This window comes from Plectrocnemia conspersa, unplaced genomic scaffold (genome assembly GCF_051122295.1).
Source record: "Plectrocnemia conspersa isolate PC_06_02 unplaced genomic scaffold, ASM5112229v1 ptg000012l, whole genome shotgun sequence".
Classification (NCBI taxonomy): Eukaryota; Metazoa; Arthropoda; class Insecta; order Trichoptera; family Polycentropodidae; genus Plectrocnemia; species Plectrocnemia conspersa.
Genome location: NW_028277176.1, coordinates 22,688,667 through 22,710,387, shown reverse-complemented (window position 1 = coordinate 22,710,387; position 21,721 = coordinate 22,688,667). Strand labels below are relative to the sequence as shown.

At 33.6% G+C, this 21,721-nt stretch overlaps 2 protein-coding genes across 3 annotated transcripts; both read right to left on the bottom strand.

Annotated features, from left to right (window-relative positions):
- Positions 1-1,914: 1,914 nt before the first annotated feature.
- Haspin (haspin) lies at positions 1,915-8,875 on the bottom strand. The gene is made up of 7 exons (XM_088200652.1): positions 8,753-8,875; positions 8,301-8,496; positions 3,849-4,031; positions 3,502-3,769; positions 2,871-2,966; positions 2,590-2,795; positions 1,915-2,522 (listed from the first exon to the last, which is right to left on the bottom strand). The coding sequence occupies exons 1-7, from the start codon at positions 8,781-8,783 to the stop codon at positions 2,327-2,329; spliced, it is 1,176 nt and encodes a 391-aa protein (XP_088056778.1). The 5' UTR covers positions 8,784-8,875; the 3' UTR covers positions 1,915-2,326.
- A 30-nt stretch (positions 8,876-8,905) lies between these two features.
- LOC148228638 (uncharacterized) lies at positions 8,906-17,817 on the bottom strand. Of its 2 annotated transcripts, none has more exons than XM_088200651.1 (5): positions 17,562-17,817; positions 17,370-17,488; positions 12,731-15,064; positions 12,596-12,660; positions 8,906-9,136 (listed from the first exon to the last, which is right to left on the bottom strand). In XM_088200651.1, exons 3-5 carry the CDS (start codon positions 14,796-14,798, stop codon positions 9,038-9,040), a joined length of 2,232 nt encoding a protein of 743 aa, XP_088056777.1. In that variant the 5' UTR covers positions 14,799-15,064; positions 17,370-17,488; positions 17,562-17,817; the 3' UTR covers positions 8,906-9,037. The 2 variants fall into 2 exon arrangements, with proteins under 2 accessions (XP_088056777.1, XP_088056776.1); XM_088200650.1 differs by having other exon boundaries at positions 17,566-17,791.
- Between the last annotated feature and the right edge of the window lie 3,904 nt (positions 17,818-21,721).

Genomic DNA, 21,721 nt, shown 5'->3' with positions numbered 1-21,721 from the left:
TGATCGAGAATACTAGTCCACTCATACACTCGCCGGAGTGACAGACATGCATCACCATACTGAACTTTCATTCGTCGTTGGATTTCAATGGTTTGCTGTGCCTTTGTGTCGCATGCCTGATTCGTAACGTTGACCACTTTTTAAACTATGTAACGCCACTAGAGCAGTGTTTTGATTTTTTATCGCCCTCTTTAAAGTTTTCATCTGACTCACCCTCGTACAATGAACTGAACACGTCAAGTGTACTTTATTCACAGCTCAGCTGCAACGACGTTGCTCTCGGAAGACTCGAGCACTGTTATTTTTAAGACGTTAGATTGTAAGATGTTCAGAGTGAATCGAGATCGATCCGAAGGCTGGTCGTTGCAGTTGTATTTATATGATATAAAACTGAACTCTTCCCGACAAGGCTAGATTGAAAAAGTATTGTGATAATACGTTTTTTGTGAAATATGATGCAAAATACCACCGTTAACTAAAAATTACTCCATATGAGACGATTGTGTTAATTCAATATAAGTCTTGATTGTGATTGTATTTGTGCATTTGTTATATCACATTAAAGGCCATATTACAATTTCTTGTTTTATTTTATGTAATCCTTCCTCATGTCAAAGATCAAATGTCATTTTACGAGTAAACACGAGATAGTAAAATCAGAAACGTTGGAGTGGGACTCGGAGCAGAAGCACGGAAATTTGTAGCTCTCCACTGCTCCGATATTTTATGTTGGTCCGTTTTAAAAGTCTAAAACGGACGAACATAAAATAAATATCAATTTATTTATAAATCCTCAAAAATTACAATTACTATGAATATTAGTACTTTCCGTGAGGGTCTTGTGTAAATACTTTGCTAAAGCTTAAAGTTCAGCACCACTCACTACATTCAAACTTAATAATAAAGGACGCCAAAAAATTGTAGGCGAAACAGCAGTCTGCTAGTAGTTTTACTATCTGAAAAATGAAACTGATAAATTTGTCAAATGGAAAATTCACCAACCCCGCAATTCGTCGAACGGTAAGCTCACTGATTCTACAATTGATCATTTTCAAGTCTTTGTCACTGAGACACCACGGAGCATCCAATATCAATCTTAAAATAATTTTATTCATTCATTATAATGATAATGGTTATAATTTCTTGCTCTTCATTGTTCTTAGAAATTGTGTATGTAAAATCTTTTTTATTTATTGCACTTTAGATTAGACATACTGCACTTATTTATGCGACGTCCTTTCATCCTGACTATCAACAAAACTTCCATCATTAAATCTCACATGGGTGAATCGCATATCAGAGAAAGATTAAATTTTTATGTTGTGTATTTTGAAAAGATTATATTTTTATTTATATTCAAAATAAACAAAAATGATCTAATAGTAAGAATGAAACTCGCTCATTAAGTGAGGAGTACCTGTATATATATATACATATATCAGGCGCGGGCGGTGAGATACTTTCTAAAAATATACATATGCATAACAGGGGTGAAGGAGTTAGGTCAAAATTAATTTAACACTACACCGTTGGTTGTGTTAGTACACAAACAGTTTGTCTGAAACTATCTTGTTTAAACGAAGTATAGAAGTGAGAACGACCCTTTGCCTAATCTTCTAGTTGCGTGTCTTGTCCAGACGTGTTTATCAGGTAATTTAATAAAATAAGTTAAGTTAATTTTTAAGGTGTTTTGTGTGTCATCAGTCCTTCTCGGAATTTATTATAATTCTTCTTGACATTGTTGATAACCTTCATTTTTGATGTTTAGCTAGTGCGTCTTACATCTCTCAAGTTTTGTTATTTTAATCTCATGGTCTAATTATCCTTTTTTTATTATACATACCATCAGGCAATATTTTCGGCATTTGTGCTAAATGAAACTGCTCACAATCGGGATATAAAAAAGACGCCGGATTCAGTCTCCATATATTTTTTTATTGTTTCAATACCGTTATTCAGGCACATTGGTAGGCACTTAATATAAATTACAAAAATACATGTTTCAAGTTTAAATAAATTATATATAAAATAAACATTAACGTCAATATTGATAGACAATTTTACAACAATTTCAGGCGAAGCGTGTAAATTATGGAGACATTTATTTATCGTGGCCATTTTTTAATATTATAACAAACATTTACTTTACGTGCACAACGAGTATATATATATAAATATAATACATACGAATAAGAGCGTTTGCAATAGACGCATAAATATACAGCGCGCGCAATCTAGGAGCGCGGGCGTTCAACGAAAACAATAAATATCTTAAAAAAAATATTGCAAGACATAAAATATATACATAATTTAATCAAGTTAAAAGTTATTCTCCTCCCAGAACGAAATCCGCACAACTGTGATAGTTGAGGATGTTGGAGCGAATCTTCTTCAGCTTGTTCATATAAATATTGTGGACTTTGGTCCTCGGTTTCTCGTATCGCAGACCGGCCACCATTTTACTCAACAGATAATGTAGCCACAACACGTTTGTGTACGGCTCGAAACGCTGCCAATCGTTACTGGAAATAAAAACGATATTATTTCAAGTTTAAAAAATACAACTATCGTTTTAAATAAATAACGTACCATGTTTTCTTGCGCATCAAACGATAAATGTCAAATTGATAATCTCCGGAAGCGCCGAAAAGTTCTTCATCGCAAGCTAAGTCGTTGTATATAGTGCTGGCGACTTGAGGTAACGTTATACGAGACAGCGTAAAATCTATAATGCTAGCAGAAATGCCTCCACTGCGAACAGAATGAACGACTCCTCGAAGAGTGAAATCAATATACTGTAAAATAAATTTGTTTTAATTTTTCTATTATTGCTTAATTTTGCTATCGAATTATTTGCTGATAAAAATTACATTTTCATCGGTGTAAGTCACTAAAACGTTCCCCCAGTGTAAATCTCTATGTTCAAATTGGAGAGATTCTTCAGAAACAGCCAAACCGAATGCAATCTAAAAACAAATAAACAACAATCAGAAATAGGAAAAAACATTTAGGGTCAGGTCAATCATATAGAATAGATACAAAAAACAACAACAACAAAAAAAAAACAAATTGTGGATGCAGATCGAGCTATGGATGAGTGAAAATCTAGTCATGATTCAATCGACAAGACTTAGACTTTTACCCACCTATAGACCGATTCAATATTGATAAAAATAAATAAAACAATAAAAATAAAACAATACTCACAATGGAAACCGAGCAAAACAAATCAAACGGAAAATGACGAAAAGCATTTCCCTGATGGATGAGTGAAAATCTAGTCATGATACATTCTACACATGTTCTAGAGATCCATTCATCCTTCAAAAAAATAAAGCCAAAAATAAAACTGAAATCGTCGACGGACTGAAGCAAAATTAATATAAAAATAATAATAAACACAAATAATTATAATGAACGAATCATGCTTGGATTTATCTTACAAATAAACTTCGGAACGAGGACCAAATCGAATAATTAATCGAAAAATACAGTACAAACCTGATTAAACAAAGCGAACGACTGTTCCGCATTAGTGAATACAAAAGCTTCCAGATCGTTTCCTCCGTTTTCCAGCTCTAAAACTATGAAAAGTTGATCGGGCCCAAAAACCAGCGGATGCTCGTTCTCGGAACCTTTCGTCTCGTCGAACAGCTCCCACAACTCTAAAAGACGCTCGGGATAGCTGCCTTGAACGCACTTGACCTGATGCACCTTGTTGAACGTGGACGTACCATTTATATCGTTGTTTCGAAGATTGCTCAATTCCCTAAAAGAAAATGACAAATTACAATTATTGGATTCAGGGTGAGACATATCAGGCGACGCGATATAAAATAAATACACACATAGCAATGACGATCTCCGATATAATCTCATCGAACTTCTTTTGAGGTTCGCCATTTATCAATTGCGTTCCTTCCACGGGTATAATTTTCATAACAATGGGCTTCGCAGGATCGAGCTCATTCTTGTACAAGAACACTTCTCCGTAGACTCCTTCGCCGATTTTACAGCAATTTTTTAATTTTCTACAAACAGAAAAAACACACCGTGAACAAAATTGATCCCGAGACAATGGCTGTAATTTTGTAAATAACTTTTAGCGTATTATGCCTTATCTGTTTAACTAATATTAAAACTAATTAGTATAATAACTAATCAGTAACAAGTCAACAAATTCTTTAGGAGATTAAACTATTGTTCAACAGTTTCGGGTGGAGGTAAACGATCGTCTGGCTAGGTCTGGAGCGATCTGCATAATTTAAATTTTGTCTAGAAATCTTCGAATGCAATTATTACTGAATTGAATTATTTACTCACAATATTTTTTTTAAATATAATAAATTATGTTATCGCAACTAATAGAAGCATAATGTATATTGAAGGTTATTCAAATAAGTCTCAGCTGTCCCAAAGCAAAACCAAATAACTGCAGCCGAGATCAGTGGGAATAGTACAGCATCTTTTTCTTTAGCTTTAAATTTGAAGATATTGAAATCATCATTCAATTAAAAAAATTCGAAGACTGAACTAGTAGCAAAATAACGCCGCCAATAAATAATTGCGAAAATTTAACCCACAAAGAAGACAGAAACGAAGATAAATAATCTTCCCGTAAGCCAACTATCATCTGAAGCTGAACTGGCAGTAAAGTGAGTGATGATGATTTCAACATGTCAGTCTGACAAAAAATCATATTTAGCAATGTAACAACAAATAAGTATGCTTAATAAAATAATTTGATTTTTTATTCGAATTTTTGAAGGTGATGAAAATTTTGTCGGAATCTTGTTTGTAATTGGATAAGTTCACGATTCACGTCAACATAAGAATTAGAAAATGAATATCTACACGTAATATGTTTGTATTCATAATGTAAAATTTGAACCTATAAAAAAGTGACAAATTTATTTTGAGAACCTGATAAGAATTAGTCAAGTGTTTATTGCACATAAGGAACATCACAACAATGGTTGAATATTACAGAAAGTTTCAATTTATATATTTTTTTTGACAACTATTATTCAAATAAACAAACAACTCTTTCTTCCACCTCTCCTATCTAATCATTTGACGCATAATGAATTCCATAGCGACAAGGTATTTTTTGGATTATACTCAAAATTATATTATTTATTATCTTTATCTAATAAAAACGATCATGTCAGTACCATGTCGATATTTTTCGTTGCGATTGTTCAAGCCTAATTATACAAACATGTGAATGACATTGGAAGATATGTAAAATAACATTTAATTACAATGAAGCATATTCGAGTCATTGACCTATCAAGTATTAATAATATATTAGTGACATACTTAGCTAGAAACGGCGAAACGCACAAATTTGTGCATACTGGATTCAATGTGTTAATTATTTCCAAAATAAAAATCTTAGAAATTACTCGCTTAACACATTGTTGTCGGGACACGGATTTTTCCGTTTTTGCGGAACTGCTGCTGGATTGCGGGACCCGTAAAAATCCGTTTTTTGTAGACTGTTGCTAGAAGTCGGCTCACGTGTTTATCCGTGTAATTTGAACTGCATTTTTTTTTGTTGTCAGCAGCTAGATGTCACTGCTTTGATATTTAGTAAAGACATTATTTTATTCGTCGTCGCATTTATTACATTTCCACCAAATGTATTGTACTAATTTTGATATTGAATTTTTATTCCGTACAAAAAATTAAATAACGAACTATAAACAATTCCTGTTATCCCAAATATCTTCTATTATGTTCAATTCTATTCAAGATACTTCGAGGAATTACTTTCTACCTGATGTAAAAGAAGGGATGGTTGGGAGTGAGAAAACAAAACAAATTCCAATGAAACTTGACCTGGGGTAGATAACAAGCAACAGTCATTGCGACATCTGTGACTTGTTATAAAAAAAAAGACATCATTACAGTTATGCGTAAATGTTCAGTCGTTCGGTTGTCTAAAAAATAGTTTTACACCCCGAAATGTTTTCACCCGATAAAAATAAATCTGACGATGAATTTTGTGTGGATAATTTATCTGATTATTGATAATTGGACCAAAAGTGTAGCTATGTATCTTTTGACATACCTCTACACAGAGGTACGTGTTTTTAGAGATATCATACGTTGAAAAACTATTCATAAAAACAGATTGTGCCATATTTTAGTTTTATTTAGTGTTTTTATTACATACATTTTTATAGTACTTTTATGTGCAAAATAAACGCAAGTTTTCAGTGAATATAAAACTGTCAACCTCCATGTTTCTTCTTCATTTAATAGTACTGTTTATGGTAAGTCTATGTTTAAAATTTCATAATTTTATATTGTATAGTATAAAAGTTATGGCGAGTTTCCGAAAAAAAAACGCGGAAATTCTTCGTTTCCGAGAAATTCCGCGGCTGCTAAAAAATGGCCCGCGCCAGGCTTGAAACAATGCGCGAAATCACCCGACAACAATGTGTTAACTTGTCCAAGTTTGAGAAATAAATAAACGATATTTTTAATTTAGGACTAGTTTTCTGAAGTCTGAAAAATTGTAGAAAACCATTTGAGCGAATTTGAAGTAGTTTTAAAATCTGACATTGTAGCAGCACCAATTGTCGAGATAAAGTTTAGACTAGCAAGCCCAGTTGAAAATTAGCTCCGTTATGTAGTGAAGAGGAAAAAGGGAGAATTAGAAGGTTAAACTTGTATGAACATAAGTAGGTAACAAAACGCACCAAGTTTGACCTTGGCCAAAGGCATGTCATCAAAAAACATAACCGTTTGAGTTCCCATTTTGAAAATGAAGTTAGTTTTTGTATATTTTCTAGCACACCTATATAGGTCCAGCAGTAAAACCTGTAATATATCTTTTATACCAGGGCTGTCCAACATGCAGCTCGCATGTCAAACAGCGTTTTATGTTATGCAACAGTTATTTTATGAACGAAAAGGGCAAATTATAATTTGAACTTTGCGATAAAGAAAATAAATATTTAAAAAAATATAAACAATTGTATAAGTTCTAAAAATGGGTTTTAATTGTTTTATTGCAGGGTCCAGGTGACAGGATTTGAGTCCCGTTACTTAACCTACTTATTTTATATAGCTAGACTATTTCTAGAAAAATAGCCTCTATGTACGCCTGCATAAGGACATCGTTGTCTTATTGTGACTTCATTTTCCGGGGTCAGAGCGTTCACAAAGCGCCTTTAACTGCTACTATGTTTGGCAAGAAAAGAAAAACGAGTGTACCAAAGCCGATTGGAATCAAATGATAAATATACAATTCAGTACCTTGTTTGCATGCAAATTGTTAGTGCCTTAAGAATACTACTTGAAATGACACTAACTGCATTACACAGTGAAAAATTTGATATTTATAACGAAGATCCAAGAAGTAAAATTATTTGAGAAAATAAGAAGAAACGAGAATGTTACCGCTACAGAAAGAAATGACAAAACAATTTGGCGACCTCAATTAGCTGAAAAATTCGAAACGGTGTCATTAGACAAGTGACGAAATAGCAAAATACAAATACTTTTCGTTGTGCCTGGATGAAAGTACTGATTAAACGGATATCAGTCAGCTCAATGAAGAACTTTACAGCATTGTATCTTTAAATGGGACTACTAAAGGCGTTGATATTTTTGAAGGAGTGCAAAATTGTCAAGCGCTCAACAATACACTGCATAATTCACCGGGAAGCCATCTGTAGGAAGTGTTTACACGTTTTTATTACTACATGCAAGTAGTAATAAAAATGATCAACGTCATATGAGGAAATTATAGCACTTAAACTCATCGTAAGTTTCGCTATTTCTTAACCGCGACCGTGAGATGAATGCTTATAATTCGGCGATTAGCTTTTGCATTCCAATATTTGGTGGTTGAGCACTAGAAAACGCATGGAGCGCTTTTCTGCCATTCGAAAAAAAATAGCCAAAATCAAATGCACAATCACATGTATTACTGATATTGCAAGGCAAGCGACATAATACTGGCAATTATTAAAAAAAATCAACATTACCAGCAAGTGAAAAAATGTAGTGTTCATTGATAGAATAAGGGCGGATTTTGACTGCCGATTTGAAGATTTGAAAAGATTACTTTTTTTGCCAAACCCTCGATCATTATGAATGTTAAATGAATTTCGAAGTATTAATATTTTATTAAATTTCAATAAAATTGATTTATGTATATTCGGATAAACTTATTAATATGGGTATTTATTGTTTTATATACTGACGAGCAATAAGTGTTTTAGCCATAAAAATAAAAAATGAAGTTGACCTTGAGTTTTCGGAGTTGAAAAAAGTTCACCCACCGATTTGGATAGCATTCGACGAAGGGCAGATAGTGCGTCTGGTTGCACTTCCTCAGGACGATGTCGCGAGCGCTCAGGTCCCGCCAACTCGACGTCTCTCGCTCTTCCCGTTCGATTAAAGAACAACTTCTGTCGAGTCGAGATATAGAAAGCTCGGATAGGGCGATCGCCGTATCATCACAGGTATCGGAAAACTCTGAAACGATACAACAGCGTCAGAACAAAAATGGCGTCCGACGGACGAAAAAAATGACCGTTCCGGTTCGCGGCCTCCGCCTCGTCTTCGCTCGTATCGTATCGTATCGTATTGCGTCGCGCCGCTTCGCCTCTACAATTCTATCATCCGTCGGTCGGGACGGAAGCGACGCCGCCCTCGAGCGCGGACGACGCCACCGCTCGACCTCGGGGCGCTCCCGCGGCGGGGCGCCCCCGCGAATGCGACTTAATCTCACCTGCGGGAGCCGCTGGGAAGGACAGATACATGCACTCGGCGGGGCTGGGGGCGCTCTGAGAGGCTGCGAATGGAGATGCTCGACGAACGCGTCACCGAGCTTTCCTTTGTCCGCGACCACAGTGTTGCCGCTACGCGACGGAACCTCCCGGCGAAGAGCGAAGGCGACGCGCGCGGCGAATGGCAACACCGAGGGGTCACGGCGGTATGCGCGTGGCCGTTTGCGTTTCTCTTCCGGATAAGTGAGTCACCGCGCGGCCCCGATGACGCGCAAGCGGACAGAAAGTCACAAAATTCGGCCATGCACCCGCGAATTAATCGTACCTGATTCTTCCAAAATGCCCGACAGGTCGCCGTCGACGGTGCTCTCCTCCGGACGAGGCTCCTATAATTAAATAAAATAATACGTGCGTTTTACTTTCACTTTTCATAAACAAAACCTACAAATATCCAGAGACAACGCTATGGGGAATACAAAAACATTTTTTCAAATCATAAGTAAATAAAAATATAAATTATAAAACATACAATTACAAATTACATACAGCAGTAGGAAACAAAAACCGGCCCGCGGGCCGGATCCGGCCGCAACGATATTTAGATTTCGAACAATTAAATTTATATTATAATAATAATTTTAAATAAAACTAATCTAATAAAAATTAATCGCGCGTTCAATTTTCAATTTCATTACGTTACGAAGTTATGTTGCGTCTCGTACAAAGTAATTTCTATCTTTAACTCTAAAAATATTTTTAAGTAGTTAGAATGCACGGATGTTGCATACATGCATCATAACTGTGACTTATGCCACATGAAAAGAGATGTTTTTTTAGATTTCATTATAGTGTCAACTATTTCATAACACTCATACATTTAAAGTGGATTTTCGTATTTAATTAGATAATTATTTATAAAAATGGACCCATCAAAGAAGAGAACCTTTTATTGAGTGTCATAATTTTCAAAATGTGTGCAAAGAAAGATATTTATTTACTTCGTACAGCAATAATGTTTTATGTTGATAATGTAAAGAGACTATAGCTGTATTCAAATAGTATAATTTAAGGAGACACTTTTAATTGAAACATCACAAAAATACAGTAGTACCTCGGTTTTCGTCAAACAATCGTTGAAATCCGAAACTGACGAAAACCAAGACAACTTTTTCGCGGAAAAATCGACGAAAACTGAAACAGACGATAGCCGAAGTACCACTGTAATAGTCAATCTAATAGATAAAATTACAAATTTGAAAATAATTTCATCACTTTATTTCACATAAAATTTTCAAGTCCAATAAATTATAATCAGAGAGTGAATTTATTAAAGATTGCATGATTGATGCAGCAGAGTTATTAATGTCTCGACAAAAAGAACCTTTTCGAATACATAAGCTTATATGGAAAAACAATTACAAGACATTTTAATGATACTTCACAAAATTTATTATCTCAATAACAAAAAAAAATGCTGAAAACTTTTATTTCTACATATAACCTTTGGATGAAACCATCGATATCAGAGATATTGCTCAACTTGCATTATTTGTAAGAGGAATAAACGCTAAATTTGAAATAATAGAAGAATTAGCAAGCTATGAGCAATCTACTACAGGCAAAGATTTATTGCTTCAGGTTAATAAAAATCTTACTGACTTACGGTTGATAATTTACAGATGGAAGTGTTTGAAGCAATGTGTACATTATGTAATAAAATACTAGTAAACAGTTCTTAAGCTCCAGTTCAATTTTATATGCGTTTCGAAACGTCACATACTGATTCCAAAGAAAAGACATATTTTTTAGTCAACATGACTCACTAAAAAATAATATTCAAAAATGTACAAAAAAAGTGACACCTGGCATTGTATTATGATTGCATGCTACGTAAAGAGTGATCTGATGTGAAATCTAATGCCATGTATGGACTGAGCGTTCCAAGCTACACGTGTTCAAGCACGCGTACAGAAGGCTTATGCTGCGAGTCTTCACGCATAGTTGTGCGAAACACATGTATACGCGTGCCATTGTGATGTCTCTATCGTTTAAAAAATTGAAAATTCTCTCATCTTCGTGTAAATTTATATTCCAATATGCAAGGATTTTCGAATCCCACAATACCTTTTGAGACTCGTAATGCTATACCAGCTTAATTCATGTCTCATTATCATACTGCAGCGGCAACAACGAGTAACTCATTGTTCCGTCTAAAGCACACGTACATAATGTCTTTGATGTGTGACCAAAAAATGATGCATGTACAAATGTATATGCGTAGACAGGAATCGACTGTGCGTTCCGAGTTACGCGTGCTTATGCACACGTAGCTTGGAACGCTCAGTCCGTACAAGGCATAAGAATGCAAAGATTGGGATCGGGTAGTTCTATCTACCCTATAAAATTAACCAGTGATTCATTAAAATTTTAGAATTTGCGAAGTGTTGCATTGTAGGAATAAATAAGTTAACCCTTATGACTCATAAAATAGAAAGAAAAAATGAAAAGATTATATGGCAATTTGCGGATGACGATTCACAGAATTTCAGTCACCGGTAGGTTTAAAATGAATTCTTATGCAGAACAGGAATGAGTGAGTGATTCTAAATGAAATTGACACAAGATTTTAGTCGGAAAAAATGAATATCTAATTTCTGATTATTCGCAGGTTTTATCTACGCAAGTTGAGCTAAAGCATATTGCATTAAACTGTGCTCGACCATTCAACAGACACTTAGACGAATGATATAAGTCGCTGACTTGATCTGAAAGACCTGGGTTCAAATCGCATATGGACCTTAGTATTTTTCAATTTCTGTCGTGTCTATCGGAATTAATGATATAATTATAATTTCGATCGATCATTACAGATTAGGTTTACTTGGATTTTCCGTGTCTTAGGAATGAATATCGTGATGATTAATTAAAATCGAGCTAGGTCGTACACGTTAAGTATTGAAAATTCTCTAATAATGAGTCATTTCAGTTTATAAAAAAATATTATATATATTATATATGTATATTCAACAAAAAAATAGCTTTTTACTTCATACATCTGCTTAGTATCTCAACACTGAATTTGCATTCTGTATCTTCCTGACTCAGTCTGTGACTTGATTTACTTCAGTAAAAATTTATTTATCAATCTTGTGGATTCCTGACATTTTCAATCAACGCATTGAGCAGTAGATAAACTTATCGAAAAATTGTTCTAACAAACCTAGTTATAAGAAACTAAACCACAAATGTAACATTTAATATCTATAAAAATATAAATAGCCTTATTATCAACAGTGTATTTTAGCAGCCACTTCAACCCGATCCTTCAAAATAATCATGTAAGATAATATTAATCTTAGAGTTGCACTATTCCAATACGCGTATGAATTCAAGAACTCGTTATTCAAAATAAATTTAATTCCAATGATTATGCAAGTTGACGAATACTAATTATATAAGAATAATTATACAAATTTCTGAATACTAATTAATTAGCATTCGGCAACTTGTATACTCAATCATATTTCTCATAATATATTCTGTGTAATAATTAAATGTTTCTCATGTTAATATGACAAAAAAATAAGGCCGGTAACTGGATACAAAATATTTTAGTGCTATAAAATGCATTGTAATCTCTAAATTCCGTACAAGTATTTGAATACTCAATTCGAGTTACAAATATAAATATAAATACAAGTTACAGTTGTTTGTTATAATATGGATATTGTAATGGAATTGAATTTTAAAATCACTTCAATCTTTATAATGGAATACTATTCCAAATCACAATATAATGTTTTTTCGATCAAACTATGAGCTAAATAGTTTAAAATATTACTCACGTTCAGTACTATCATTGATTTTCTACGAATCGAAACATTACTGCAGCAACTCATCAAAGTAACGTCTGTAAAATAAATCGTTAATAGAAATAACTAAAATAACAATAAATCAAAAGTGCAAACTTAAATTCGTACCTAATTTAGGTTGGAGATTCATAATCTCTTCGACGCTCTCTTGATACTTGCGTCCCATGTGCGCCTTTGTTCTCTGAAGAGTGTTATTCAGGAAAGTGGACACATTTAATGCGGTGGCGTCCGCATTAGACATCTTTCTGATGATACTCATTGATCTTTCGAATCTTTTGCCCGGCTGACAGACAACGGAGGGGCGAAACTGATTCGTCGAATCCGGCAGTCGAGCATTAAACGATCGATCTTCGTAAATTAATTCGGGAACTCTAGACGCTCTGAAATTACTGACTCTCTTTTTCAGCAATCTCATCGACTTTCGTATCGGTAAAACGTTTTTCTTTATGTCGTGATCTAAATCGAATTGATCATCTTCATCCGAACTAGACTGCCTGTCGATCGTATCCGAAACGTTCTTCAAAGTATTATCGACGAATTCTTCAGTAACGTTACTGACAGTCTTCAATGCATCCTTGAAATAATGCATAATTTGATTGTCTGATTTGTTTATTGAAAACTGTGAGACGTCAGTTTCGGAAATGTCTAAATAATCGTCAATTTCGAATTCGCTATGAACACTCGAAGCCTCGCTTTCTTCCTTAGAATCGTCAATACTGGATGTGAAATAATTTTCGCACGTGAGTTGAGAAGTGACACGTCTCTTGAACTCTATAAAATTACTCGCTTCATTCTCGATTATTTTGATGGAATCGTCAGATGAATTAACTTCGCTGAAGTGCAATTCGCTTTCATCGACAACTTTAAATGAGGGTATTTCGCCTTTGTTTTGATATCGTTCTATTAGAGTCGACGATAACTGATCCATTACGACAACGGGTAAATCTCCCAAATGATTAATTTTCTCATTGTAAATGTTCGATTCGTTTTCAACGATACTTTCGAATGAAGCGTCTTTATTTTTATACTGTTCTAATATAGTCGACGATAACTGATCCATTACGACAACGGGTAAATCTCCCAAATGATTAATTTTCTCATTGTAAATGTTCGATTCGTTTTCAACGATACTTTCGAATGAAGCGTCTTTATTTTTATACTGTTCTAATATAGTCGACGATAACTGATCCATTACGACAACGGGTAAATCTACCAAATGATTAATTTTCTCATCGTGAATGTTTGATTCGTTTTCGACGATACTTTCAGATGAAGCGTCTTTATTTTTATACTGTTCTAATATAGTCGACGATAATTGATCCATTACGACAATGGGTAAATCTTCCAAATGATTAATTTTTTCATCGTAAAGGTTCGATTCGTTTTCAACGACACTTTCAAATGAAGTGTCTTTATTTTTGTACTGATCTAATATAGTCGACGATAACTTATCCGTCCCTACAATGGGTAAATCTATTAAATTATTAACTTTCTCTCGACTATCGGTATCATTATCACATATGTCTTTAATTGAAAGGTCTTCATTTTTCTTACATTCGTTTAAGAAAGTCGATGATGACTTCTCTAAATCTTGCAAATGACTAATTGTATAGCTTTTATATTCATTTTCATTGTTGCGTTCGATTGAAGCATCTTCGTCTTTGCTTTTGTATCGATTCGATAAGCTCAATGATGAATTCTCCGTAACGGAAATCGGTAAATCTTGCAAATCAGATTCAACATCATCTATTTTGAAAATTCTAGGTGAACCTAATAAGGAAGTTTGTATCACAGGAACAAATATGCTTTCACTATAAGAATCGAACAAATCGGGACTCGTCGTACCGGCAATGTTTCCGCTCGGTTTCGATTCACAGTTTGGATCTTCGTTTTCGATGTTATAGCTTTTTGATTCGGTACAATGCAAACTATCGCTAGAAACACTATCTCTAATGGAAATAATTAAATATTCAGAAATAGATTTTAAATTAGACTCGAACGCAGTCTTTTGAATAGTGTCTTTTTCTATAATCGAATTACTGTTGATATTTTTAGAAACGTCTCTGTTAAATCGACTAATACTTCTGATCGGGGATATTACTTCATCGCATGAAGAGTTGTCTTTTATCGTTTTTAAAGGAGTACTAGAAGCCGGCAGTAAGCGATTTTTGAACATTTTGATTTTGGATTTATCCAAAATTTTAGAATCGCCCAGCCTGCCTATAGCGGAAACGTTCACCCTTGAAGGAGAATCGGCTTTCTCAGATGCCAAATCTTTCAATAATCCATTTATTATTAAACTAGTGTGAGTTTTGCTCGCTGCAAACGACACTGGCACAAGATAATGATTGGACAGACAGCCAGTTTTGCTTTTATTAGCGAGTATTAAATGATTTTTTATTATCCCTCTTGATCTTTGTTTCGGTTTCTTGCGAACGAAAACTGAAAAAAAGTAATAAAGTCAAAATTAGATCATCGTTATTCAATTAGATTTACTAATATAAGACTCGAAGAAATGAATAACTACACAAATAATTCCACTTTTGTTGACAAATATAAAGACAAGAGTTTCAAGAAGCATATCTTATCTAAAAAATATCATTTATTCTCGAATCAAGCCGGGAAGAGCACATTTATTGCGATAAGTCGGTTTTTTTTTATGACTAAATTTAAAGGCAGGTGACGTTTTTATAGGCTATTGTGTTTTCGACAGTGTCTCGGGTGTCCGTAATTTGTGTCAAGTAAGACCATACAGTAATTGATAATTTTATGTGAAGAGAATGTTTGACTTTTCGGAATGTTTGTAGATAAGTAATAGACAATGCGGCAATTTAATTATAAATTATGTTGATAATTGTTCCACAGAAATTTGATTATTTTCTGCTATTCTTGAAGATCTTTATACATTTTTTAGAAATAGTATACAGGCGGCCCTAGACTTTCGCACATAATTGGTTCCTGAACATGTGTGCGAATGTTGAAAGTTCGAAAGTAGAGGGAAGTAAAAAAAAATTTAAACTGTGTGTATTTTAAAATATTTATTTATCAAGTAAATATAAGATGTTTAAGAGGCGTTTAAGAGACATGTTTAAGTGGGGTTTGCAGGTGTTTTCTTTGAAGAGTTATCAAGAGTTAACTGTTTTCCACTATTCTTTTTCTTTTCTTCATATAATATTTTATAACATGCTATGTCTTTATTAATCGCCCTACGCACTTGAGTTATGCGTTCTCCACTGGGATCACAATCTTCCATAATATTTAAAAAATTGTCAAGGTGCGTGAAGGTTTCATTCATTCCAAAATAAACCTGTCTCATCTACATAAAATATTTGGCTAGAGGAATATTCTCCATCACTCCATCTTCAATAATTTTGGATAATTAGGAAATAAATTATTTTGCAGCATCTTTATCCGCATCAGCCGATTCTCCAGTAAAGTTAATATTATGAAGAGAAAACCTCATTTTAAAATTATAAAACCAACCGTTACTAGCTTGAAAACCCGTGTTAAAATCTTTTTTTAATCTATCCTTCCAATCTTCGTGCAAACTAAGAGCTTTTGCTTGAATAATTAAAATACTCAGAGGGACATCTTTTTGATGTTGGTCATCGATCCATGATGACCAAGATTTTTTCATTTCATCCATGTTTTTTTTGGAAACATATCTTTAAAGATTGTGGAAATATATCTTTAATTTCCATAATTTTGAACGTATTCCTTAATTATATTTTTATTTTGTAAAATTGAACATATCGTAGACCTGTTTGTATCATACGAACGTACGATTAAAGCAAAAGATTCACCGCTATCAGAACGTCCAATAATTTCCATCTTTGTCTCGAAGTTTATGAGTCCTTGATTTCTTTTTGTTCGTTTCAACACTGAAGTTTTTCCGTTTCTCACTGATATTTATCATTTTAAAAAAAAAAAAAAAATTTACAAAAAATGTTTTTTTTTTTAAATGTGCGAAAGTCGAGGGCCGCCTGTAAATAGATAGTATCTACTATTCAAAACAGTTAAATCCCACACGATATATTTACATATATGTATATCACTGTTGGCTGTCAAACTTCGCTTTTTAGATATAATGAAAGCTCTGACTGAAATAGTTGTAAAAAAAAAATATCTGTATGCTATTATACCCATGTTTATTTTTGAAATAAACTTATATTGTAAAAAGTTGAAAAAAATAAAATGAACTGTTTCGAATTTACATTTTAATGCTTTCTGTTATCAAAAATATTAGTAGAAAAAATAGGTCATCGAAGATATAAGAAAAAAAAAATATTGACCATTAAGTAAAGAAAAACCCGAAGATGGAAAATCAAACCTACATTCGAAGATAAGAGAAGGAAATTCGTAAAACTCTTCATTAAAAGTTTGGATATATCAATAGTCGGCTAGATATTAGGTTAAGAGGAATAAAATAAGATGGCATGTTATTTTCATTGGTTCAAATTTTATTTATAAATTATTTATTTTAGAAATAACTTATAAAATATCTCACTCGCACAAAAACTGTTGGAAAAATATGAGCCTATTAAATATGCAAAATCTTTAACACTACCAATTACTGTTGCAACATCTGAAAGGTATATTTCAAAATTAAAAATAATAAAAAAATATTTAAAATGGAATTAAGTCGTGCAAATATAATAATTGTTTAAAAATTTAATGGGTTTTCTATATAAAAACAAAAGATTTTTAAGAATCAACCCCTCCCGAGAAAAATTATTTGAAATAGTACCTGGAGATGCATCGTCTAGTTGGGACGCGGCAGGAGATTGCGCCGAACTGTCGGAGGAAGTGCAATTGAATTTCGCGAACAGATCCTGCGACGCCTTGGGCGCCGAATCTCGACATTTTCTGTAAATAAAAACAAACTTGGTTTTAAGTCGAACGCCTTTCGATTTAGACTCGACGGCGACGAGTCCCGCACCTACATTCCGGCGACGAGATCGAAAGTGTCGTCTTTGCGAACCCTCAGCTCAGGCGAAGAGTCCGCGGCCGAAGGGGACGAGGGCAGCGGGGCGCGTAAGGGGAGTCGCCGCGCACCCCCCGCCCCAGCCCCCGCCACCGCTCGTCCATAAACGCGGGGACCTCGGCCCATCGCCCTTCGCTACGAATAATCTCAACGGCCACTCTTCGAACTAACGCCGTATCAGTGTTGACAACCGAAACGCCGCCTTCGATTTGAAAGCTGGCGACACTGATTCACGAATACACGTTTATTTATTTAAAAAATATATTTACGCGCCCAGGGCCACCAATGGAAAATAATAATTTCGAACCACATGAAAAAAGCAGGGCTTCCAACTTTATCTTATGCTCCGACTCCGATTTTACCAATGTTATTACGATTATTTCTGCCAATATATAATTGATAGCAATAAAAATATAAAACTCATTAGGTAAAATAGATCACGTCTGGCTAATACACTTTATAATGATATATGGAAAAAAAAATTCAACAAAATAATATAATACAATAAGTAAAATTAAATATTTATGTTCAAAAATAAAAATTTATACTAACATTTATAGATTTATTTATTCATTCATACCTTGATAGAAACTTGATAACATTGATGATCCGGCGACGGAGGGCAGCACATTCTATTGGTGGACCTCGACGAGAAGACAACAGCTGGTGGTGCCTCTTCCACCATTCGCTCGCATATATTATCATATAACATAATTTGTGAATTATAACAAACTTTTAAATTTGATTCATTTTGGAATGCTGTTGAAATGAGTTAGGTGCTAAAAAAAGTCATCTCGGAAATTTTGTGAAATAAGGACCGATGGTGTAAATCGGGATATAGTTATTTTAGCTGCTGTCTTTTGTGTTGATCCACTATCTTTCTAGTCTTAGATGAGTAAATTTATCGAATAATTATTATACGGCAAAAAACGCTTTGTAATTAATGTGAATTACTATAAATCTTAAAATGTCACTAAAATAATCGCAAAAAATAATTAATGGTGAAGTTGTATTTAATATTTTTTCCTCTTATATATTGTGTGTTATAGGTTGATTATACAATACATATATAGGAAGGGGGAGTGGGGAAACTTAGTTTTTGCCTGGGGCGCTAAATAAGTTAAGGTCGAAGCAATATGTTTATAACACATACTTACCTCCACCTCTTTAAAGTGAAAAAAGAAACTGCAACAAGTGGATAACGAGCACCAAATACCTAAAATTGGTTGGAGCTGATGTTTTATTAAAGTTTTCAATTAAAACTATTTTATAAATAACAGCCACGAGTATTGAAATTCGCGCAAGCACTCGCAAGCGTCTGTTTCGCGTTCACTACCGTTTACACAATATGAATCAATATCCGAGTATTAATTTATTTAAATCGTGTCTTAGGAAATTTGAGGTGAAGAGGAAAACCGGGCGGCCACTGAGCAAGAGAAGCGAAGAGAATGTCGCGCAAGTTAACGAGTTTCTACGAGAAGATCCGGGCTTATCGACTCGCAAGCGTTCTGCTGCTATAGCGATACCAATATCAACTTTGCGTAAAATTTTGAAACTGGACTTGCGACTACACCCATATAAGATCCAATTAGTGCAAGTTTTTGTAACCTGCCATACGTCCAATGTAACTATACCGGTGGCGAGGGAAATGTTTCCTAACAAACTGATATCGCGTAGAGGTGACCTCTCATGGCCTCCCTGCAGCACAGATTTGCCACCTTTTGATTTTGATAATGAGGTTATCTCAAAAGTCATGTTTACTTGAATAATTCAGCCACAATAACCCAACTTAAGATGAATATTCATCAAGAGTTAGCCAACATCCCACGCGCGTTGTGTCATAGAGTTTCAAAACCTAGATGCCAGATTCGAGGAATGTCTGCGGCAGGATGATTGACATTTAGACGACATATGCTTAAGATATGATTTAAAAATTGTTTTCTTTCACTGAAATAAACATTCATTATTTTGATTGAATTTTTAAAAGGGCAAAAACTTATGGCTCATTTTGTATATAGGTACTAAGGGGCGTCTCCTCTCTTGAAGCCAACTAATCATCATATACGCGAAACTTCCGCATAATATTTTCATAGTATTTTTCGCTGTAATTATGGCAATGTTCTTTAATTGAAGTTTTTTAAGATTAGTTTAGAAAAAAATGCTATATTTAATTGAGCATGTTGTTACCAGTCTAATCAATTATTTATAATTTAAAAAATTAATAATAATTTTGCTAAAGGTCGATTTTAGGGTCGCAATGGCAGCAAGCCTCATGAACCTGAGTTTCACGATATGTTTAATGATGAACTTTTCTTGATAATTTAATATCGAACGAAGTAAATAATCTATTGAAGTACCTATATCTTTATTAAAATTAAAAGAATATTGAAAAATTAAAATACTTGTATCAACTTAGAAATGTACGAATCTCTCAATAAAACGGAAAAAGCATAATATATAGCTCAACATAGATTTTAACAAACTGATTGGTCAGATTAACAACATTTAAAAAATATACTAAAACAAAGTTGATTTTAGAATTATGTAATAATTAATTATCTATTAATTAATAATTATTATCAGAATTATCTAATAGCCTTAGTGATTCCCACTATCTATTCCTAATAAAACATTTTGAACGACAGTAACCTGAACAATTTTGCAACTTAGTAGACATAGTCTAAATCTCCCCTTTGTGGGCCATAATATCTAGTCTGACAGATTTTTGATAATCTAAACTTAGGGCCGATTTACACGTTGCCAGTTGAAAATTGACTGGCGGGTCACTTCCGCCTTACTTAACTGATGGCTTTATTTTTATATATATTAGATTTATATTTTAATGCAAAGCTGAATAAAAACTGCTTTCAAACTTTTTCTTCGACAAAGTTTTCTTCAGCTTTGCTGAAAATAAATGACTAAGTTTGTGTTTTATACCGTAGGTGATGTAGAACGCGATTTATGACGTCACTCTGTGTTTATATTGCATCGGAAATGTGTTTGACCTACAAAAAGTGCATTTAATGCATTTATGGATATGTCGCAAAAACAATGAAATGTTGTAAACAAATAATAAAAATAGTATTTTGCTACAGTGTATTAGTCATATTAATTATGAAAATGTATTTCAATTAAGATTTCGTCACCAAAGGCTCTCAATATTTAATGCATAAAAATATAATAATATTATTTTTATTAAAATTGATTTCTTTATTTCAATAAACCCTTAATAGTGTCAGCAAGGTCTGTAGGCTTTATTAATACAAGATGCATTAATTTTAAAATCTCGTCTATCAAAACACTTAGTGCTTACAAAGAATATATAATAGCGACACTATGAAACAATTCATAAGTGCAAATACTTAACATATATCGGAAATGCAAACTTGCAGAAAAATAAGTTGGATAAGCAAAAACAAATACAAAACAATAATAAAACATGCTTATTGAAATTTCCAAAAATAATGAATCATTAATTAGAGCTAATTTTTCATTAGCCAATTTATTAATTCTAATAAATGCGAATAACTAATTCTAAGAATTTAACATAGTTTTTAAAAATACAAAAGTTTTTAAAAATCAATAGCTGTTGATGAATGCACAGTTGATGAAAAATTCGATTATCAATCAATATGTATTTTTGCTGTGAAGACACTTATCCAGGTCTCTTTCAAATTTGCTGCCTGAAGATTCCACCACCGAAAACCAATGTGTCAGGACTGTCAAGGATATCACTCTGCCTATTTACTCCTCCACGACATTCACTAAAAGTATCTCCAGGTTATATTATACCTCACGAGTTACATGGCTAATGAATTGGAGAATCTATTATAATCTATATCTTGGAAGAATGATAGGTTTATCTAAGAAAATCAGAGTTATGTGTAGTACTTACATATTTATCAATTCTTATGCAATCCGAAGATAGTAACAATACTATACACCATTAATCATAAAATGCGAAGGCGAAATATTAAATTTTACACTATATTATATACCTACTGTGCGACGTGCTGTCGTGGATACGTTATCAGTTATGTTATTAGCTGTATCAAATTTTATGTTATCAGTTATTGCATGTTGCAACCGTTACAAGAGACGAGGTTCAAAGTGCT